This window comes from Neoarius graeffei, chromosome 24 (assembly GCF_027579695.1).
Source record: "Neoarius graeffei isolate fNeoGra1 chromosome 24, fNeoGra1.pri, whole genome shotgun sequence".
Classification (NCBI taxonomy): domain Eukaryota; kingdom Metazoa; phylum Chordata; class Actinopteri; order Siluriformes; family Ariidae; genus Neoarius; species Neoarius graeffei.
Genome location: NC_083592.1, coordinates 49,133,809 through 49,157,959, shown reverse-complemented (window position 1 = coordinate 49,157,959; position 24,151 = coordinate 49,133,809). Strand labels below are relative to the sequence as shown.

The 24,151-nt window shown below is 41.1% G+C and overlaps 1 protein-coding gene across 1 annotated transcript in view; it reads right to left on the bottom strand.

The window, feature by feature from the left end:
* Positions 1–24,151, bottom strand: part of top3b (DNA topoisomerase III beta) — a 61,868-nt gene that overhangs the window by 13,074 nt on the left and 24,643 nt on the right. Inside the window, exons 3-16 of the mRNA XM_060907420.1 lie at positions 22,217–22,348; positions 21,825–21,931; positions 17,832–17,906; positions 17,536–17,732; positions 15,332–15,488; positions 15,113–15,226; positions 14,929–15,019; positions 13,710–13,864; positions 12,317–12,422; positions 12,036–12,182; positions 10,948–11,121; positions 10,283–10,411; positions 7,160–7,309; positions 1,683–1,783 (exon numbers count right to left, since the gene is read on the bottom strand). Of these exons, the coding sequence (XP_060763403.1) occupies positions 1,683–1,783; positions 7,160–7,309; positions 10,283–10,411; positions 10,948–11,121; positions 12,036–12,182; positions 12,317–12,422; positions 13,710–13,864; positions 14,929–15,019; positions 15,113–15,226; positions 15,332–15,488; positions 17,536–17,732; positions 17,832–17,906; positions 21,825–21,931; positions 22,217–22,348 (1,835 nt within the window). The remainder of the gene's footprint in view (positions 1–1,682; positions 1,784–7,159; positions 7,310–10,282; positions 10,412–10,947; positions 11,122–12,035; positions 12,183–12,316; positions 12,423–13,709; positions 13,865–14,928; positions 15,020–15,112; positions 15,227–15,331; positions 15,489–17,535; positions 17,733–17,831; positions 17,907–21,824; positions 21,932–22,216; positions 22,349–24,151) is intronic.

Genomic DNA, 24,151 nt, shown 5'->3' with positions numbered 1-24,151 from the left:
TACAGGGCAAAGGGCGCGTTATCACTGCTCAGCTGTTCGTTTATTAAATAAACAATGCAGTCGCGCAGTAACCACGCGCCGCTTATCAGATACAATCACAGATTCTATGGATAGAATAACCCTTCAAAAAAGTGCGACTTATAGTCCGGTGCGACGTACATATGTTTTTTTCGTCTTCATAATGCATTTTTTGGCTGATGCGACTTAAACTCCGGAGCGACGTATAGTCCGGAAAATACGGTACTTCTAATCCGATCATTTGCAAGCAAATTACTTGACAGGATACGGTTTACAAACCAGGTGTAAAACGAAAAAAGAATTCAAGTTGTTGAAGTATAATTAGTAAACAAAAAACTCATAAGTCGAGTTAAAGTTGCTTTTGAAGGTAAGTTCTCACAAAGTCTAAGGTTATTGTTTAATTCATTATACGTGTACCAGGGAAAACCCGAACTGTTTTTGTAAAACATTTGGTGGTTATTAATTTTCTCAGTTGTTTAATTAGTTACATGCTTGTTTTTGCTTGTATGTTCTTCTGAACAGAACAGAGACCCAGAGAAATATCCTAATCTGAACAAAAGGACCTTATTTTTTTGTATCAATTTTTAAGTAAAGTTGGTTTTAAAAATTCCCGAAAGTTCCCCAAAATTCCCGTTAATTCCCAAAATTTCCATGGAAATTTTCCACTCTGAAAATTCCCGGGAACTTTGCAACCCTAATAACAAATTAAAAACTCTGACTGGAGTTGATTTGATGTTAAAATGTTGTCCATAATCTTTAAAATTAATGACAGATTTATTTATTTTTTTAACTTTTCTTTCCCCATTTTTATTTAGTGTGAAAGGATTTACTTTTCTAGATGCCCAATAAACGCATCACTGATTTAATCTCTTTTAATGCAACCCTACAGTTTTGTATCTACATTTCACCGGCCACTTTAATAGGAACTTGTTGTTTATTCTAAGATTCTTGTTCTTGGCTGCAGGAGTGGAACCCAATATGGTGTTTTGCTGTTGCATGCTGAGATGCTTTTCTGCTCACCACGGTTGTAAAGAGTTGCTATGGGTTACTATATCCTAGCTGGCAGCTCAAACCAATCTGGTCATTTTCCTCTGACCTCTTTTATCAACAAGACGTTTCCACCCACAGAACTGTCCCTCAGTCAACTCAATGTTTTTATGTTTTTCGCACCATTCTGTGTAAACTCTAGAGACTGCTGTGTGTGAAAACCTCAGGAGATCAGCAGTTTCTGAAACACTCAAACCAGTCTGATTGGCACAAAGTAAAAGTCACACTGAGATCACAGTTTTCCCCCCCCCCATTCTGATGTTTGAAGTGAACATTAACTGAAGCTCTTGATTTCTATCTGCATGATTTTATGCATTGAGGGATCGGCTGATGAGATAACTGCATAAAACAGAACAGCGGCTGGATGGATGTACCTAATAAAGTGGCCGGTGAGCGTATATACCGTGATGCATATTGAATAACACAGAATTGCCATACTATTATAAAGTGGCACACAGTGGAGAAGTTAATAAACCACAGGCCACAAATTTTGCCTGTAATAGAGTCATGGCTGAGGAAAAAGGATTTTCAGATAATTCAAGCAAACCGTGACTGTCAGCTGTCCGGTATAATGATTATGAATCATTAAAAGAAGTCATTAGTGGCTCTGTCCAGACCTGAATATACTTCATGAAGCGATGGCACTTCCCGCAGCGTGAGAACGGCTTCCCTGTAGCAGCGATGGGCGAGAAGGACACCTCCATCAACTCATCCATACCTTTAAAAACAGGAATCGAATATTAGACAAGTGGGGTAATACATTCATGAGTCGCCACTGTGGGGATGTTAACTAGTCAGGGTGGTGGAAGAAACAGTGAGGCAGATGATAAAGAAAGCTCCGAGTACAACCCCGATTCCAAAAAAAAGTTGGGACAAAGTACAAATTGTAAATAAAAACGGAATGCAATGATGTGGAAGTTTCAAAATTCCATATTTTATTCAGAATAGAACATAGATGACATATCAAATGTTTAAACTGAGAAAATGTATCATTTAAAGAGAAAAATTAGGTGATTTTAAATTTCATGACAACAACACATCTCAAAAAAGTTGGGACAAGGCCATGTTTACCACTGTGAGACATCCCCTTTTCTCTTTACAACAGTCTGTAAACGTCTGGGGACTGAGGAGACAAGTTGCTCAGGTTTAGGGATAGGAATGTTAACCCATTCTTGTCTAATGTAGGATTCTAGTTGCTCAACTGTCTTAGGTCTTTTTTTGTTGTATTTTCCGTTTTATGATGCGCCAAATGTTTTCTGTGGGTGAAAGATCTGGACTGCAGGCTGGCCAGTTCAGTACCCGGACCCTTCTTCTACGCAGCCATGATGCTGTAATTGATGCAGTATGTGGTTTGGCATTGTCATGTTGGAAAATGCAAGGTCTTCCCTGAAAGAGACGTCGTCTGGATGGGAGCATATGTTGCTCTAGAACCTGGATATACCTTTCAGCATTGATGGTGTCTTTCCAGATGTGTAAGCTGCCCATGCCACACGCACTAATGCAACCCCATACCATCAGAGATGCAGGCTTCTGAACTGAGCGCCGATAACAACTTGGGTCGTCCTTCTCCTCTTTAGTCCGAATGACACGGCGTCCCTGATTTCCATAAAGAACTTCAAATTTTGATTCGTCTGACCACAGAACAGTTTTCCACTTTGCCACAGTCCATTTTAAATGAGCCTTGGCCCAGAGAAGACGTCTGCGCTTCTGGATCATGTTTAGATACGGCTTCTTCTTTGAACTATAGAGTTTTAGCTGGCAACGGCGGATGGCACGGTGAATTGTGTTCACAGATAATGTTCTCTGGAAATATTCCTGAGCCCATTTTGTGATTTCCAATACAGAAGCATGCCTGTATGTGACGCAGTGCCGTCTAAGGGCCCGAAGATCACGGGCACCCAGTATGGTTTTCCGGCCTTGACCCTTACGCACAGAGATTCTTCCAGATTCTCTGAATCTTTTGATGATATTATGCACTGTAGATGATGATATGTTCAAACTCTTTGCAATTTTACACTGTCGAACTCCTTTCTGATATTGCTCCACTATTTGTCGGCGCAGAATTAGGGGGATTGGTGATCCTCTTCCCATCTTTACTTCTGAGAGCCGCTGCCACTCCAAGATGCTCTTTTTATACCCAGTCATGTTAATGACCTATTGCCAATTGACCTAATGAGTTGCAATTTGGTCCTCCAGCTGTTCCTTTTTTGTACCTTTAACTTTTCCAGCCTCTTATTGCCCCTGTCCCAACTTTTTTGAGATGTGTTGCTGTCATGAAATTTCAAATGAGCCAATATTTGGCATGAAATTTCAAAATGTCTCACTTTCGACATATGATATGTTTTCTATGTTCTATTGTGAATACAATATCAGTTTTTGAGATTTGTAAATTATTGCATTCCGTTTTTATTTACAATTTTTACTTTGTCCCAACTTTTTTGGAATCGAGGTTGTAGATGAAGCCTATTCCACTACACTAGTGGTGGTGGTGTTTTTTCCCCCTTTTGCTTTAATGGACTGATTGCAATTGCAACGCACTTTGCATGAATTTTAATTTCATTCCCGTCGGCTCCCAAAGTAATTCCTCATGTAGGAATTCCTCCTCCCTTTAAAGCTAAATAAAACTGAAATGTAATCCTTGCAGTGATCGACAGTGAATTCTGTTACAACCAGCACTGTATCAAAGACTTTCAGAGCCACAGGCTGCACATCACTATCCAATCGCACTCAGCTGGTTCAGAGTCAGGTCAGCAGCTCATGGCTGCTCAAAGAGGATGATCCAGACTTCTTTTGGGATGCTACTGCGATGAGCTGGCGACTTGTCCAGGGTGTACCCTGCTTCTTGCCCATGGTCAGCTGGGATAGGCTCCAGCTTGCCCCCCGCGACCCCACACGGGATAAGTGGTTACAGATAAAACAACAACAGTGTCAGGATTTGAACATGGCATAAAAACTCCCAGATGTTGTGCAAATGTACAAGTGCCTTAATGGATTAGCACCCAGCTATTTGTGCAACATGTTCAACAAGAGATCGCAAATTCACGGCTACAATACCAGAAAAAGGGACTTGTTGCACCTCCCCAAGTGCAGGACTGCTTGAGCTCAGAACTCGTTTTCTTACTAGAGGTGTAAAAATTTGGAACTCGTTGCCCGATGAGATAAAGAGTTGCTCGACAGTAGCCTCTTTTAAGTGCTGGCTGAGACAACACTTGCTGAGTGATTGGCTCACGAGTTAATATTTGCATATTGGAATTTATGACAGTATTTTAACCAATAATCATAGTGACCTTTAGGTTTATTATTATTGATTTATGAGTTACCCCACTAAATATACTCTCAGTCAATAAACTATACGGTTTTGAATGGTGGTTTTAATTTGAAATAAAATGATGCAAGAAATAATACAGATAAATCTAAATCTTTGATGTGAATATTCAGAATTTGGCAAAAATTCTGCAAATTTGTGGAAAAATGGCGGCTTGATCTGGGACATGATAAATGTCTGACTACATCGCATTCCCTTAAAAAGGTTGTGGTCCAGGCGGCACGGTGGTGTAGTGGTTAGCGCTGTTGCCTCACAGCAAGAAGGTCCGGGTTCGAGCCCCGTGGCCGGCGAGGGCCTTTCTGTGTGGAGTTTGCATGTTCTCCCCGTGTCCGCGTGGGTTTCCTCCGGGTGCTCCGGTTTCCCCCACAGTCCAAAGACATGCAGGTTGGGCTAACTGGTGACTCTAAATTGACCGTAGGTGTGAATGTGAGTGTGAATGGTTGTCTGTGTCTATGTGTCAGCCCTGTGATGACCTGGCGACTTGTCCAGGGTGTACCCCGCCTTTCGTCCATAGTCAGCTGGGATAGGCTCCAGCTTGCCTGCGACCCTGTCGAACAGGATAAAGCGGCTAGAGATAATGAGATGAGATGGGGTTGTAGTCCACTGAAAAGTCTACAGTTATCACTAATTGTATTTTAAGTTGTAACTTTATACACCTAAGGATTGGTGCGCAAAGTGAGTTGTGGTCTATTTTTTACCATAGCATGTTATTTGTATGCGGGGAAGGACACACATTAACAATTTGCATGTGTAGAATGGAATTTTCCACTCCAACAGTTAGAAGTTGATCGTGCTTCCATTTGCGGTCTTTCTGTTACGCGGGTGATCTGTTCGGACGTTATCGCTGAAAAGGTGAGTTTTGACAGTTTTATTTGGTTTTAGTCTTGCAGTATAAGGCAATAGAATGTTTCTTTTTCATCTTACTTTCATATTTCGTAGTGTTTGCGTATTTTTGGCCAATATTTTGCAGCCATGGTCAATTTAGATCGAACTTTTGATAGAATCTACGGCCAGTCATTTTGCCCCGCCCCCGCCTCGCGCTCCGTCCGGTGCGGTAGTGATGTCCCGTTGCTCGCGCGCCGCAGCAGAGACCCGCGTGACCTTCAGCCGGTACAGTCGCTGTTCTTTTACCACCGATGTTATTCTCATCTTTCCGGTGTGTTCTTGATTTTTCCGTTGTATTCTATTTCGCCATATCAAATACCCAAAATGTATCATATTATTCATATTTAAGTGAATAAATCAATTCAGTCATCATAACTTGGCATTTTTAACCCAAGCAATCAAAAAGAGGAAATTTATTCGATATTTTCACTCATCTGTGAAGGAGGGGCTTTAATTCTTCATGATGTAGTTATTTTATATGGATATCAATTTTACAAAAGCATTAGAATTGTAATCAAAAAAATTTTCCACAGTGGAGGCCAGATAAAGCAAGATACTATCTTTATTCTTATTAAACATGACAAAAGAAACATTGAGTGTTCAGTAAATGACGCGGTACGCGGTGGTCCGGACTACCGTTGTGGTCCGGACCACGCCGTTTTCAGGTGTGGTCCGGACCACCAAGTTCAGAAGACAAATAAATTTTAAATTTTCAGCTACTTCTTCCCCTAATTTAGAATAAATTCTTTCCTTTGCCCTTTCTTCTGTTGCTTTGTAGTCTCTAGCACATTTTTTCTTATTCCTTAGAAGCTGTTCATAACCACCCTGAGACATAATGACGAAAGTTGGTAAAATTATTTTTCACTTCCCTCGTGGCAGCTCCCGCTTTTTTACATGCGTTAGAACTGGTATCTTTTATTGCGCGTGTGTTTTACGTATGCATTTCTCTTCCGGTTTGAGAAAAAATAACAAATGATGTACGACTTTGTAAAAAAACTCGTATTAAATGACAAACACAGTATGATTTTGGTAAGTTTTTATTTATATCGTAATATAATACAGCATACGGTGAACCGGACCACAATCCAGGAAAAATAATTAATTAATGCCCTCGTTTTGTATGGAAAATACGGTGATCCGGACCACCGCGTACCGCGTCAAATGCAAAAAAAAAAAGTAAAATTAGAAAATTTATTTTTTGACCATAATACGGACCCATATATATATATATATATATATATATATATATATATATATATATATGACATAGATATTAATTTTTTCTTCTTCATTATAGTGTAAATTGGATATGAAGATCCCGTCTGGGAATCCAATAAAGTCTTTTGTATTTTGCTGTAGACAGAGGGCAGATGGCATACTGACAAGCACACTGGTGTCATCTTGCCCCAAGAACAAAGAACTGAGGCTCTGGAACATTCTACTAATGTCCATTTTTAAATCAAATGCTGAAAATGTATTTTCATGAATCCCTGTACTGTGTGTGTATAATTTGAGTGTATGTGAATGTTCGCAAATTATTGTTTAAAAACAATCAAGAGCAGCAACTCGCTGAAAATATTTGTCTATACACTCACTGTCCGGTTTGGGTCAGTTCGTGCCCATGATAGCCTTGGATTCCTGTTCATGGCTGACAGGAGTGGAACCAAGATTCAATGTTTTGTGCATGTTGAGATGCTTTTCTGCTCACCATGGTTATAAAGAGTGATTGAGTTTCAATTGGCTCGAACCAATCTGGCCATTTTCCTCTGACCTCCATCATCAACCATGTTTGACAATTAAAGCAACTCTACAGTATATTATTTAGCAATCTATTCTGTAATACCAAATCCATTTTGAGACACAAATCCAGTTTAATTCACTTACCAGCGATGGAATCGACAAAGTAGTGGAATTTCCTCTTAAAGATGTCCAGGGTGTGCTGTAGTACCTGGTGGAAGTTCGCTTTGCCCTGAGCAATAAGATTCAGCTGCTTCTCCACCGCACTGCGGATAGTAGGCAATACCAACTCCGCATCTAACACACACACCCACACACACCCACACACACACCCCGAACGGAGAGCCAAGTCTTCAGAATACCACAAAATTAATTACAGTTTTAATTTTTCTTAATCACAATGCAAATAATTACATTTTAGCAAGTGAAAATATTTTTAATGTATTCAAACATCTCTAGTATTTACTGTTATAATATTAAACACATTTCTGGACCTTTCGTAAAGCTTGACATGTAAAATCATCTAAAACAGGCTGAATAATATTATTTCATTTATAAAAAAAAAACCTAGATAAATTTGCCCATATCAAAGGTATTTTCACATTACAGATACTTTTTTCGCACTGCATTTGTAATAAATGCCATTATTTTTTTCGCGGTGCAGTTTCCATCAAATCCTGCGCTCTGATTGGTTGGCGAGTTGGTCCGTATCCTACGGTATGGACCCCGGTTACGGACCTCGGGCGAATCGTTCGTTCACAACAACAAACATAGTAGAATTTTTTGTCAACATTTATCTTTTGTTTTATAAGATTTATTAATAAGATTATCAAAAATCTTATAAATTTTTGCAAGCATTTCTCAGGAGAATAGCATTAATTTTACATCATGGATAGCGATAACGACAGTGTTCACAGCGAAAGTGAGTTTTACTACCCTGAGGAAGAAGAAATAAAATAAAACATTTCAGGAGAAAGCTAAAACCCTGTAACTTGCTAACGCTGAGCAAAAACATGGCTGAATCCTGAATGACTCCTATTTGTATAAATAGGGGACTACATAGGCGGCAAAATATAGTTTTTTTCCTGCCATGGAAGTGCACTTGTATACCGAGGAGGAAGCCATTTGCATTACAGCCGTGAATGAGGATTCAAAATAGCATTAATTTTACAGCATGGATAGCGATAACGACAGTGTTCACAGCGAAAGCGAGTTTTACTACCCTGAGGAAGACAAAATTAAAGAAAACATTTCAGGAGAAAGCTAAAAACCTCTAACTGTTGCTAACGCCAAGCAAAAACATGGCTGAATCCTGAATGACTCCTATTTGTATAAATAGGGGACTACATAGGCGGCAAAATGTAGTTTTGTCCTGCCATGGAAGTGCACTTGTATAGATAATTTTCACATGACGTCACAGAGTCGGGGATTCCCTAGTGGCGGCCATCTTGCGGGTCAAGCTTACCGTACGGGTCACTGAGCACACATTATAACGCGCGAGTACAAAGTCTTCAAAAGAACCCAAGCAGGCTATTTAAAGCTAGCAATGGTGCACACCTGTTGTATTCACGGCTGTCGTAATAGGTCAGATGATGACGTCAAGCAGAGCTTTTATGGAATTCCCACTGTACGGGAGCACGAAGGCGAGCAAACAAAGAAACTCAGCATACAAAGGAGAAATCTATGGCTTGCAAGAATCAACCGCAAGGATTATCAGCCTTCCAAACACAGCAAAGTCTCCTCCGATCATTTTATAAGTGGTAAGTTGTTTAAATAAACAAATCAATTGTGTTTAAGTTTGTTTTTGGAAACCAAAACATCGTGTAAACAATCTCTGGAGAATGCCTAACTGGAACTGACATGGTACTGTAATACCACTAATAGATGTAAAATTTGTCTTAAATCAACTCGATATTATACACACACACATATTTATATGCAGTGTTGAGAGCTCTAAAATTCCGATGTTTACATACCTTGGCTGTAATTAGGACACGACTGTCACTTGTTTTTATATGGTGGACTTCACGGACCCAGCCACAGACAAAATAATTGTATGACTCCAGCGACTTGTATGCTTTGAGGTCGTCAAGTGTGTAGGCACTTTTACTATTCACGAAATAGTTCACAATATCAGGGTACGATATGGATGGCAGCCCTGCATAGTCACTTGAAAATGCATCTTTGTCCACTTCGTAGGGGTCAATTCCCCCAATCAAGGCCAGTTTGGCTGCATACCGTTGTCGTGAGATGTCGTCCAATGTATCCATATACTTCCGTTTGCTTGATTTTGCCGACATCGATCTTTATTTTAGAAAACTGACTATATAACTTTATAAATTTGTCCGAGATAACGTAGCCGGTAGTAGCGATGGTCCGTTTTGTTAGCCCCGCAAGATGGCAGCTGGAGGGCGTTCCCCGGAATGCCGTGACGTCAGTGAAAACTATCTATACCGAGGAGAAAGCCATTTGCATTACAGCCATGAATGAGGATTCAAAATGGCGGCTTGCTTCGGTTTTCCCTTTCGGGCGCTCTCGTTTTCTGTTAGAATTTGGTAAAGAAAAAAAATATATATATTATTTACCAGCTTAAGGTCGGTCCGTATCATGAAATACCGTGACCTCGGCCTTGAAAACTGACCTTGGCCCAGAGGGCCTTGCTCAGTACTTTCAAGACCTCGGTCACGGTATTTCACGATACGGACCTCCCAGCTGGTAAATAACACATATTTATTTCATTTCTCACATCAGTTTTCTTGTAACAAAAATGTATTTATGAGACCGTGAGACATGCATAGATACACATCATACATGCATATTACAAGAAAACTATAAAATAACGTATGAGACAACTAAATAATAGTATTTATAGATATACTGGATATTTACACCGATCAGCCATAACATGAAAACCACAGAAAGGAGAAGTAAATAACATTGATTATCTCAGTACAGTGGCATCTGTCATGTGGTGAGATATGTATATTAGGCAGAAAGTGAAGTCAGTTCTCAAAATTAAGGTGTTGGATGCAGGAAAAATGGGCAAGCGTATGGATCTGAGCGACTTTGAGAAGAGCCAGATTGTGATGTCTCGATGAACAAGACTTCATCGCTTTGTGAAGCATCTAATAATACTAACAAAGTCTCAATGGTCCTCCGAATCTTTGACGCATATACAATACAACACAGAAATATAAACAGACGTATACACAAAATGACAGCTATTGAACCAGGAAGCATCTTTATACCATCGACTCATTCTTCACTCACCTATTTTATAGTAGCCGTGAACCAGGACAATTCCCAGATTGGTGGGTTTGAGTTTGCGTCCGTTCTCCACGGTTACATAATTCCTCTGACAGATGTTATTGATGTGAACGGGGATACTAGCATCAGTGCCTGAAGAAGGAATGAAAAAATGGAAAAAATAAATAAATAAGTCAATATGCTGCTCCATATGCAGTTGTTTCCTCTACCATTATACTGGGGTGGGGGTGGTGCCCCCCCCAAACTACACACATTTTAAGGTCCGAGGAGAAAAAATAAAATAAATAAAAACACAAGAGTGCAGGCACTAGGACCACGCAGAAAGAGCGCCTGCTCAAAGACTGGAGAGAGTGCAGACGCTAGGACCATGCAGAAACATCCCCCATTCAAACTGCGGGTTCCCCGTCCACTTCACTCTCCTCTCATGTGCTCAAGAATGATCCAAACTATAGTTAGCAATATCAGAACCCTCAAGTGGCAAAAGATGGAGAACATACGACATTTAAAAAAAAAGGGTGACTTGATGTCTTCAGACACACTCTGTATTAAGTTAGCTAACGTTATGTTGTGAATATTCATAGTGAGATCATGCTGGAATATCAGTTTGATGTGTGAACAGATCTTTTACAGTAAACTATATCTCAGTTCACTCTCCCCTGGTCTCTCACCGATGCCATGTTTCTCCATGAGCGTGATGAGCTCGGCCTCGGTGAGGTAGTCGGGTGGGCTCGTCTGCTTCTCCAGCAGTTTAATCTCATCGACTGTAAATGCATCTCCTTTCTCACACGATGGTAAAGCCTCCTCGAGAGCAATGCCCTGCCATGGCATCACTTCTGTAAAACCTGGAGGAGACATAGAGCATGTTAAGTCTACAGTGTGTTGGATTTTATTATTGTTAAAAATGAAATTATATCATTATTGAGTTAAATAAGAGACAAGATAATTAGCAAATTAGCTGCTGGTACAATTCCGTGGTCAACCTTTTGGTCTAGGGTGGAACGATACCAAACTATGCTAAAGATGGCCACCTCAATAACATTACCGTGTTCAGCTCCATCGTAATTTTGTTCACGTTTATAGAGTCACACTGTGTCCTAAACCACATCAGTTCATCTAGTACTCCCTTTCCATCAACACGACCCAGGACCTAGTTCTGGACTGGTGCTGGTTCAGATTTGGCTCAACTTGCGAACCTATTAAGAACCGGTTTGCTTTTCCACAGGCGAGAGAGCCACCATAAAGACGTGTCATTACACCACTGTATACGTCTCTAATTTCACAGTAACGCTAGCGCCAAGCACAACAACAACAGAGGAATACTGAATTAGGTGGACTAAACTCTATACTAGTTCTGTTTTTTTGTTTTTAATGGTGGTCACAAAGTTTTAGCTGGTCTTGTTGGTCATGATAATCCTGCCCCCAGCCCAAGACACGAGTGGCCCTTGGTTCTAGACCAGCAAAGTCTTGGTGCTGCTCTGGAACCAGTTTTCCTGACCAAGAGCCAGTTCTTTGTCTATTGAAACATGAAGAACTGGATCAAGATTAGGCACCGGCTCCAAACTGGACCTCAAACTGCCCTAGCAGAAAAAGGGTATAGGTGACATCACTAATAAACAAGACGATGGATGAGAAACATTTCCACTAATTAACAAAAGACTTGTTAGCAAAACTAAAGACGCAAACATCACACTATTGTGAACTAGCCAAGCCAGAAATGGTTTACAAACATAACTGGCTAAAGCATAGGTACACACACCTGCAGAAAGAAGAGTTTTGCCGGTACAGGAGAATCCCTCAGTGCCGATTTGGAAAGCAATCGTGGTCTGCAGGTACTTGCAGTCTTGACTGACCGTGGCTATGAAGTGACGTGTGATGTACTCATACAAACGCCACCCATCACTGCCTGCACAGAGAGCAATTTAAAATTCAACAAGAGTGAATTCCTGAAATGATACACATCATGTACACAAATAAATCTGTTCCATCTGCTAGAACATGGTTATATTGTGTGTGTACGCTGTATATGTGGATTCGTACCGAGCTCACTCTCAGTGGCAGCCCTCATCGGGGTGATGGGAGGATGATCTCCTGCATCCACACCTTTCCTGGGTCGGTTAATGCCCTCAGCAATTAGAGCTCGCACCTGTTTTCGCATGAACATTATTGACAAAAAAAATTAACAACACTGCAAAAATTTGTTTTATATTACACACAACAGGGCTTTATGGAAAAGTGGCCATTGCTTAAAGAAAAAAAAAAATAAGAACACACATTTGGAATTTGCCCAACAGCAGACTCCCCAAACACATGGAAGAAGATTCTCTGGTCAGATGAGACTAAAATTGAACATTTTGGCCATCTTAGAAATGCTATGTGTGGTGCAAACCCAACACCCTGAGAACACCATTCCTACAGTGAAGCATGGTGGTGGCAGCATCATGCTGTGGGGATGTTTTTTATTTGCAGGGACAGGAAAGCTGATCGGCACTAAATACAGGGCAACTCTGGAGGAAAACCTGTTTGAGTCGGCCAGAGGTTTCAGACTGGGATGAAGGCTCACGTTCCAGCAGGACAATGACCCTAAAGATACTGCTAAAGCTACACTGGAGTGGTTTAAAAAGAAACATTTAAATGTCTTGGAATGGCCTAGTCAAAGCCCAGACCTCAATCCAATTGAGAATCTGTGGTATAACTTGAAGATTGCTGTACACCAACACAACCCATCTAACTTGAAGGAGTTGGAGCAGTTTTGCTTTTAGGAATGGGCAAAAATCCCAATGGCTAGATGTGGTGGCTCTACAAAGTATTGATCCCCCCCCTTTTTTTTTGGAGGGGAGGTTAATACCTATGCACACTCCAGATTTCTGTTTTTTCATCTTAAGCCTAGGTCACAACCGGACGTACGATTTTTTGACCGTGCGATTTTTGGCGTCTCCCAAATCGCTGCGTTTTTTTTGTTCGTGGAGAAAGACGCACGTTGGCCGTAAGTTTGTCTTGCAACCTGAAAAAAACGTAAGCGCCCGTAGAGTTTGTTTGACATGACAAAGAACCTCTGCAGCCGGTCTGCGGCCAGTCTATGGCTCGAAAATCAGCACGTCACACGCGCGCCCTCCATGCGTTTCACGCGCGCCTTCCGTGCGTTTCTTGCATGTAGACCGGCCGTAGGAGCACGTACGGCCAGTTGTGACTGAGGCTTTAATTATTGTTTGTGTCACAATAAAAAAAAAACAATTTGCGCCTTTAAAGTGGTAGGCATGTTGTGCAAATCAAATGGTGCTAACCCCCCAAAAATCCATTTTAATTCCAGTTTGTAATGTGACAAAACAGACAAGACACTGTATATAGTTTATCAAATCATTCTGTTGATAGTAAGGGAAATGTGAGAGAAATGCATTTAGGCACAGTTAAGCGTGTCCCTGATAAGCCTCACCGTCTCGGCCCAGTAAGAGTTGCTGGCCTGCTGCCTTAGCGTTCCCTTGAGGTCAAAGTTCTCAGGGTAGTGGGTGGTCTCAGTGCGAGGGTAGCTGATGTAGCCTTGTGTGTACAAGCGCTCAGCTACCTGCATGGCATGCTGAGGACCCATCCCTACACACACACACACACACACACAACACGGAAATGTGCTTGAAACTGTACTGAAGTTACAAATATACATTATAACTGATGTTTAATGTGTCCGTGGATTAAAAAAAAAAAAAAGTAATGCTTCTGTCTCTCTAGAAATAATGTAATAAAAACTCTGTTGGAGCTGCTTGGGTTGGTGGATTTGTTGACAGTTTCTGAAGGCGTGCATAATGTTCAGCTACAATTTTACGCCACAAAAGAGAGAAAGTGGGGCGGCACGGTGGTGTAGTGGTTAGCGCTATCGCCTCACAGCAAGAAGGTCCGGGTTCAAGCCCTGTGGCCGGCGAGGGCCTTTCTGTGCGGAGTTTGCATGTTCTCCCCGTGTCCGCGTGGGTTTCCTCCGGGTGCTCCGGTTTCCCCCACAGTCCAAAGACATGCAGGTTAGGTTAACTGGTGACTCTAAATTGACCGTAGGTGTGAATGTGAGTGTGAATGGTTGTCTGTGTCTATGTGTCAGCCCTGTGATGACCTGGCGACTTGTCCAGGGTGTACCCTGCTTTTCGCCCGTAGTCAGCTGGGATAGGCTCCAGCTTGCCCGCGACTCTGTAGAACAGGATAAAGCGGCTAGAGATAACGAGATGAGAAGAGAGAAAGTGCCTAGACAGCTTGCCATATATACAATTTTTGAACAAATAACACATTTCTGTAGTTCACTAATTAGCTATGATGATAGCCAGTCCAGTACTGGAGTTGTTTGAGCTAGTTATCACGATAATGCTGTCTGACTAGTTGATCAGTGGTGTGTGTTCTGTGTGCTTTCCTGTATTTTGGTTATTTACGTTTTAAGGAATGTGCCTCCCCTTCATATATACATTAATTCATAAAACATACAAACACAAAGCATGTATATGTAAACTGCATAACTGACCAAGCTGTAACGTGTGTCTAAGGTTTGCCATGATGACTTCCAGGTTGATTCACCACAAGAACTTAAAAAGTTTCAGTTTTTAAGGGAAAAAAAAAATTACATACTGCAGCTTTAATAACTTTTCCAGAAAGTGGGCTTATTACAAAAGGCGTCTTACCCAAAGCAGAACTCGCAACTCTTAACATCTCCACTGTGTTCAAGGCCAGCGGTCTCTGCTTGGCTTTCTCTTTCTTACTGACCGACTCAACCTGAGAAACAAGACGGAAGTCTTAACGTACAGGACACTCGAAGCTATTGCATTGAAAAGGCATTCAGAGGCAGTGAGGAGACTGAGGACACACCAGGGCTTCTCTTGCTGACTTTGCCATGTTGACAAACATCTGTCCGATTTCTCGGTCAAACACCCGCACGCGATCCCAATCCAAAGTGATCGGACTCTCCTTCCCTTTAAACACCTGCGTTTACAAACAAACAAAACAACTCATGAAGAATGAGAAACTCACATACTTAAATAGCATTGTCCATCTCTGCATCGTTGACATTATGATTTGGACGTTGACCTTGGCCTGGATGACCCAGTACGTCTCAGGTTTGAAGGACTGGATCTTGTCATGGCGTTCCACGCAGAACCCCAGCGTCGGTGTCTGGCATGGGCCGAATGAGATCAGAGAGGAGTCCAGATTCCCGTATTTTCCCTGAAAATACTTGGTTTGGAACCTGGACCAAGGATGAGGGTGGATTAAAAATGAGGATTGAATAAATAAGCGATATTGCTAACAAAAAAAAAAAAAATCCTAGCAAGCAGAAACAAAAAACAATTTTCCAACAACCAACAATGTACAACCCCAATTCCAAAAAAGTTGGGACAAACAGTAAATAAAAATGGAATGCAATGATGTGGAAGTTTCAAAATTCCATATTTTATTCAGAATATAACATAGATGACATATCAAATGTTTAAACTGAGAAAATGTATCATTTAAAGAGAAAAATTAGGTGATTTTAAATTTCATGACAACAACACATCTCAAAAAAGTTGGGACAAGGCCATGTTTACCACTGTGAGACATCCCCTTTTCTCTTTACAACAGTCTGTAAACGTCTGGGGACTGAGGAGACAAGTTGCTCAAGTTTAGGGATAGGAATGTTAACCCATTCTTGTCTAATAGAGGATTCTAGTTGCTCAACTGTCTTAGGTCTTTTTTGACGTATCTTCCGTTTTATGATGCGCCAAATGTTTTCTATGGGTGAAAGATCTGGACTGCAGGCTGGCCAGTTCAGTACCCGGACCCTTCTTCTACGCAGCCATGATGCTGTAATTGATGCAGTATGTGGTTTGGCATCGTCATGTTGGAAAATGCAAGGTCTTCCCTGAAAGAGACGTCGTCTGGATGGGAGCATATGTTGCTCTAGAACCTGGATATACCTTTCAGCATTGATGGTGTCTTTCCAGATGTGTAAGCTGCCCATGCCACACGCACTAATGCAACCCCATACCATCAGAGATGCAGGCTTCTGAACTGAGCGCTGATAACAACTCGGGTCGTCCTTCTCCTCTTTAGTCCGAATGACACGGCGTCCCTGATTTCCATAAAGAACTTCAAATTTTGATTCGTCTGACCACAGAACAGTTTTCCACTTTGCCACAGTCCATTTTAAACGAGCCTTGGCCCAGAGAAGACGTCTGCGCTTCTGGATCATGTTTAGATACGGCTTCTTCTTTGAACTATAGACTTTTAGCTGGCAACGGCGGATGGCACGGTGAATTGTGTTCACAGATAATGTTCTCTGGAAATATTCCTGAGCCCATTTTGTGATTTCCAATACAGAAGCATGCCTGTATGTGATGCAGTGCCGTCTAAGGGCCCGAAGATCACGGGCACCCAGTATGGTTTTCCGGCCTTGACCCTTACGCACAGAGATTCTTCCAGATTCTCTGAATCTTTTGATATTATGCACTGTAGATGATGATATGTTCAAACTCTTTGCAATTTTACACTGTCGAACTCCTTTCTGATATTGCTCCACTATTTGTCGGCGCAGAATTAGGGGGATTGGTGATCCTCTTCCCATCTTTACTTCTGAGAGCCGCTGCCACTCCAAGATGCTCTTTTTATACCCAGTCATGTTAATGACCTATTGCCAATTGACCTAATGAGTTGCAATTTGGTCCTCCAGCTGTTCCTTTTTTGTACCTTTAACTTTTCCAGCCTCTTATTGCCCCTGTCCCAACTTTTTTGAGATGTGTTGCTGTCATGAAATTTCAAATGAGCCAATATTTGGCATGAAATTTCAAAATGTCTCACTTTCGACATTTGATATGTTGTCTATGTTCTATTGTGAATACAATATCAGTTTTTGAGATTTGTAAATTATTGCATTCCGTTTTTATTAACAATTTGTACTTTGTCCCAACTATTTTGGAATCGGGGTTGTATATCTGTAGAAAAGATGTCTATTTTTTTTTCACCAAGCAACAGTAAGAAATAACCAGCTCCTCTTTTTTTTTTTACTGATCAAAGGGCCCGCCCACCTGGTTTCTATTGGCTCATAAAAATTTTAAAAGCTACTGCTAAACCTCTGAACAAGTCCTGGCATGGTAACGTTTTAAAGGACCATGAAATGCCAACAACCATAATACCATTTCTCCTCATACAGTATGTACATATATATAAAATATATAAAAGACTAAGTAGCAAAACCCAAAGTCAGATTCCAGAAAAGGGCACGTCTACTCCTAGCACACTGCCGTATGTCCGTGTACCGTGTGAAAGCACAGCCGATCCGAAGGTCCAGTTCCTGCCGAGCGTCCACAGACAGAGCCTCGTTCTTGTTGGGTTCTCCCAGTCGGTTCATGGCATTACAGATGTCGGTGTCGGTGATGGAACTGAACTTGGCCCGGTACACAGTGCGCTCGTTACCGTAAGGCTTATTCATCACCGGCCGGATGGCGTCCAAAACCTAAATCACACGCACAAAAACAAAACAAAAAAACCCCGCCATCTATGCATTTGCTATATAACCAGTGAGACTCATCAATGATACTGGACTAAGATTTACCTCAAAACAGATGTTCTCTCCTTCTTTATCACAATCCAGCCACAAGACAACATAGTCACAGCCTTTTGCTTCAACCTATAAAAGATTAAAGGAATTAGATTATTTAAAAAACAAAATAAGAACTGGTCCAAACATGAACCAAAAACACGAGTTCATTTTCCATCAATTGGAAAAGTGATTCCAAAGGGTCAGTGAGTGACGATGGTGAAAGTGACCGTTTCATCGCCACAGAAATATTTCATGATAGGATAAAAATGATCAGTCAGAGGAACTTTAGATTGATTTGTACGATGTTTCACTCTAAGGAGACAACTGATAACAAAAATCATGACAAATGGTCCCGAGTGGCACAACAGAAAAAAAAAATGTTTGCTTGTTTGAACCCATCGGGAGCTTGAGACAGCCTGTACTCTCAGGGAGGGTGGGGTTAACTCTTGTTAACAGTTTTTAAGTCGGGTCCATTTTTGAAAGACCCACCCTAGGACAGCCCCCGGACCACCCCAAAACAAAATGGCGGCTCCTATTAAAATAATTGTAAAAGGACTATTTGTTTGAAACACAGACTTCTGATTGGCTAAAACATTTCCTGCCATTTTTAAAAAGTGGTATACTCTCTCTCGTCAATTACAGTGACACGAGCCAATCATGGGCATCTCTCAGTTCATGTATACGGAAGTAGGTGGATAGCAGTATTTCACAATATACATTAATCTGATCACAAACTGTCAGTAACACAGTAGTGTTTAAATTAAAAAAAATGCTTGACAGTTTATTAAAAATTAATATTTTATTTAGGGCAGCGCGGTGGTGTAGTGGTTAGCGCTGTCGCCTCACAGCAAGAAGGTCCGGGTTCGAGCCCCGTGGCCGGCGAGGGCCTTTCTGTGTGGAGTTTGCATGTTCTCCGCGTGGGTTTCCTCCGGGTGCTCCGGTTTCCCCCACAGTCCAAAGACATGCAGGTTAGGTTAACTGGTGACTCTAAATTGACCGTAGGTGTGAATGTGAGTGTGAATGGTTGTCTGTGTCTATGTGTCAGCCCTGTGATGACCTGGCGACTTGTCCAGGGTGTACCCCGCCTTTCGCCTGTAGTCAGCTGGGATAGGCTCCAGCTTGCCTGTGACCCTGTAGAACAGGATAAAGCGGCTAGAGATAATGAGATGAGATGAATATTTTATTTAAATTTTTTTTTTTTTAATTTTGTGGTGGCAACAGGACTGGAGAGGCTAACAAACTCAAACTCAATAAAGTCAACAAACTGGTGAGGAAAGTCAGCTCTGTGGTGGGTCCGGAGTTGGACGGTCTGGAGTCGGGGTAGGAAAAAAAACCCCATCAGAGCCATCCTAGACAATCTTTCTCACCCTCTCTATGAGGAACTGTGGCAGTTGGGCAGCTCATCTGCTCAGTCATCGGCTCAAGCCATCCAAGAGCAAGACGGAGTGCTTCAGACGCTCATTTGTGCCCACTGCCATCAGACTGTATAACAGCGGAGAACATAGACTGCCATCATGCTGACCAGCGACCCAGCGCCCATATCTATATACTCTGTATATTTTGTCCTTTTTTTATTTCCATAATAATTTTTTTATCTGCACTATTATCATGCATCTTATCACATGTTGCAATGTTGTGATTGTTACAGTTCCACTGCTTACGTTTCAGAATACCTACATCATTGGGTCACTTTATATAGCTCTATACCACTAGTTTATATACACCACTAGTGGATGTAGAGCCACTACCAGTTCTTGTTGTTTGTTGCTGTCTTTTGTGCACAATCGTCCTTATTTATATACGGGTCCGTCTCAGAAACTGGTCTCTCATTTGGGACATTATGGTCAAAAAATAAATTTTCTAATTTTACTATTTTTTTTTTTTGCATTTACCGAACACTCAATGTTTCTTTTGTCATGTTTAATAAGAATAAAGATAGTATCTTGCTTTATCTGGCCTCCACTGTGGAAAAATTTTTTATTACAATTCTAATGCTTCTGTAAAATTGATTTCCATATAAAATAACTCCATCATGAAGAATTAAAGCCCCTCCTTCACAGATGAGTGAAAATATTGGATAAATTTCCTCTTTTTGATCGCTTGGGTTAAAAATGCCAAGTTATGATGACTGAATTGATTCTTCACTTAAATATGAATAATATGATACATTTTGGGTATTTGATATGGCGAAATAGGACACAATGGATCAAGAACACACCGGAAAGATGAGAATAACTGCGGTGGTAAAAGAACAGCGACTGTACCGGCTGAAGGTCGCGCGGGTCTCTGCTGTGGCGCGCGAGCAACGGGACATCACTACTGCACCGGACGGAGCGCGAGGCGGGGGCGGAGCAAAATGACTGGCCGTAGATTCTATCAAAAGTTCGATCTAAATTGACCATGGTTGCAAAATCTCATCTCATTCATCTCATTATCTCTAGCCGCTTTATCCTTCTACAGGGTCGCAGGCAAGCTGGAGCCTATCCCAGCTGACTACAGGCGAAAGGCGGGGTACACCCTGGACAAGTCGCCAGGTCATCACAGGGCTGACACATAGACACAGACAACCATTCACACTCACATTCACACCTACGGTCAATTTAGAGTCACCAGTTAACCTAACCTGCATGTCTTTGGACTGTGGGGGAAACCGGAGCACCCGGAGGAAACCCACGCGGACACGGGGAGAACATGCAAACTCCACACAGAAAGGCCCTCGCCGGCCCCGGGGCTCAAACCCAGGACCTTCTTGCTGTGAGGCGACAGCGCTAACCACTACACCACCGTGCCGCCCACTGGTTGCAAAATATTGGCCAAAAATACACAAACACTACGAAATATGAAAGTAAGATGAAAAAGAAACATTCTATTGCCTTATACTGCAAGACTAAAACAAAATAAAACTGTCAAAACTCACCTTTTCAGCGATAACGTCCGAACAGATCACCCGCGTAACAGAAAGACCGCAAATGGAAGCACGATCAACTTCTAACTGTTGGAGTGGAAAATTCCATTCTATACATGCAAATTGTTAATGTGTGTCCTTCCCCGTACACAAATAACACGCTACGGTAAAAAATAGACCACAACTCATTTTATAGCTCAGAAATTCATAGAAGACCAGCTACCATCGTAATATATTCCGTAAGAAACATATTCTATACCTAACTTTCAGCTTTCGTTTTAAAAAACAAAATCGCAGATTTATAACTATTTTATATGGCATAGTGATTTTAAGTTCCTACTTTTGGTGAGGTAGTGATCTCGACCCTGAGGCTTTCCGTTTAGATCAAAACACACGATCGTATTGGTTTTGGGTTTGCGGAAAATGGAGTTACGACGGTGATCAAATATTTTGCATGATGTTTTATTACGGTTATGATTATTCTGTGAGCGCACCAATCCTTAGGTGTATAAAGTTACAACTTAAAATACAATTAGTGATAACTGTAGACTTTTCAGTGGACTACAACCTTTTTAAGGGAACGTGATGTAGTCAACCATTTATCATGTCCCAGATCAAGCTGCCAGTTTTCCACAAATTTGCAGAATTTTTGCCAAATTCTGAATATTCACATCAAAGATTTAGATTTATCTGTATTATTTCTTTCATCATTTTATTCCAAATTAAAACCAACATCACCATTCAAAACCATATAGTTTATTGACTGGGAGTATATTTAGTGGGGTACCCCCACAGTACCCAGTTTCTGAGACAGACCCATATATTTTTATTCTATTCTTTTTTTATTTAAACTCAGTCTACATTTATCAATATTTTATTCTGTACTTGAGCTGTTGAAACACCTGAATTTCCCCTCACAGGGATCAGTAAAGGAATATTTTATCTTATTTATGATGATGATGATGATAAAAAGATCACCCAAAAGTGATTAAAAAAAAAAAAATCATCTTGCCAAAAGTTTTGGTACAGTGTACCGTTGAAAAATTTCTTTAGGTTTTCATGTGATGCTTTTATTTGGGAAGAAATTTGGGAAATGCTACCTGTAGAAATTTGACCATGCTGAGTTTTGGGTTGGCCTCTTTCTTCTCAGTCGGTGCTTTACTGAAGAGCTCAGCAGGATCCACTTTGTCCCAGTTATTGTATTTCCCTATTACAGAGAACGCACACAAAGTGTGTCAACAGATAACAAGAAAGCAAGAAGAAAAACAAAACTATTTTTAATATTAATAAACAACGAGTCTTCAGCGTAGTTATTTTATCTGTGTACTGTGTAAACACTTATCCATAACGACAATGGAAAAAAAAAAGAGCTGTGAATGTATTAAAAATCAAAATCTGAAGGGGTCTGTAAACTTTACGAACCGTCTAAACTTTTGGAGAAATGGGTTGAAAAACATTTTGTTTTTAATTGTAAGGAGATAAAAAGGCTTGCCTGTGAAATCCAGACTCATGACGTGACCGCAAACTGACGTCATCTTATAGCGCACGTTTTGGCCCACGAAGGATCCTGTGTACTCGTGGACCGAGCATGCGCCATTCAGACCTTTACGGCTCGAACAGCTGCCTGTTAAACACACAGAGACGAAGTTACAGTTGTACCATACAATCATAATCTACAATATAAACAAAAAATTTACGTAATTTTCAAATGACTCAAATCAGGTGTTTGTATTTCAAGCATTTTAATGCAAACTATTCAACACTACGAATCATTTTTCTGTATATTTTAAGGTAAACAGAAGGCTTGGGGTCATCTCAAGACACATGTCCTGAAATTTTGTTTAATTAACACAGCAAAGTGAATAGAAATGGTGTGTTTTCCTTGACTTGCGTACTTGCTTGTGGAAGGTAAAAACTTTTTTTTTCCCATTAAGTACACTGGGTTCTCTTCTTCCATCTGGAATTTGGTTATCCCAATCGCACACATATGGGCATCGTATAAATAGTCCTATGGTGTTTCCTCGGGCCAATTGGAAGAGCCTGTGATTTTGATCTGGCAGATTTTGATTCCTTGGATTCTGATTTGTCCAATTTGCCCAAATTATCCTCATCTCAGAGTGTTTCTGGGAGTAAGAAGATCGTTGAGTCTTACTCAACCACTTGTATTCTAAAGCTGCCATATACTGTCTGGATATGGTCTCAATGGTGTTCCCAGAGACAGGCTGAAAAGTTTATACACTCTTAGCTGAGAATCTCATTATCTCTAACCGCTTTATCCTGTTCTACAGGGTCGCAGGCAAGCTGGAGCCTATCCCAGCTGACTACGGGCGAAAGGCGGGGTACACCCTGGACGAGTCGCCAGGTCATCACAGGGCTGACACATAGACACAGACAACCATTCACACTCACATTCACACCTACGGTCAATTTAGAGTCACCAGTTAACCTAACCTGCATGTCTTTGGACTGTGGGGGAAACCGGAGCACCCGGAGGAAACCCACGTGGACACGGGGAGAACATGCAAACTCCGCACAGAAAGGCCCTCGCCGGCCACGGGGCTCGAACCCGGACCTTCTTGCTGTGAGGCGACAGTGCTAACCACTACACCACCGTGCCGCCCAAGCTGAGAATTATTTCCCAATATTATAATTTGTTTCAAGGTTCCCACACCTTCTTAAACATCAAATTCAAGGACTTTCAAGGCCCAATTCCATTAAATTCAAGGACCCGACACAGTATACCATAGTTTGAGACATGGATCAAGGTTAATTACTGTTACAACACTAAGAATTTTTATAACGAGAACCAGCAGTCTTTACAAAAGCTCACAGTCAACAATTAAAATGAGGGAGAGGCTTGAACGTGTCAAGACTTTTCAATTATGCTTTGACAGTGATGGCAGATGATGTGGTCTCTTGCCTTCTCTAATGCAGCACGGCAAAACAATGTGTCGAGAAAGAGTCTTACGAGTTGAAGAGCAAAGTAACTGCTCGTTTATTTCATTAGCATCAGCCTCTCAACGCAACACATTTTTCATGAACATAACCATGGTCAAATGAATAGACAAATAAATGCCACATGCCTCAAGAAAGTGCGACAGTCACCGTCACCATCGCATGCGTGCATGAGTAACTGAAGTCGAATGATGCAGGTTGAACAGCGGCAAGAAAGCTAACATTGAGCGAAGTTTGTGGAGGTCACTCCACATTTTAGTGCTTAAGAAAGGTTTGCCAAAGTTAATACCAAGCCAAAGGTTATATCAGCTAATGATGAATGACGGTATTTGTTGCAGTGTTGTCTGAGGGTCTTCAATTTCTATTTTTGCACAAAATATAGAAATTCAAGAACTTCATTAATGTAGATTTTTAAAAACTTTCAAGGTCTTGATTTTTTTTCTCAAATTCACAAACTTTCAAGGATTTCAAG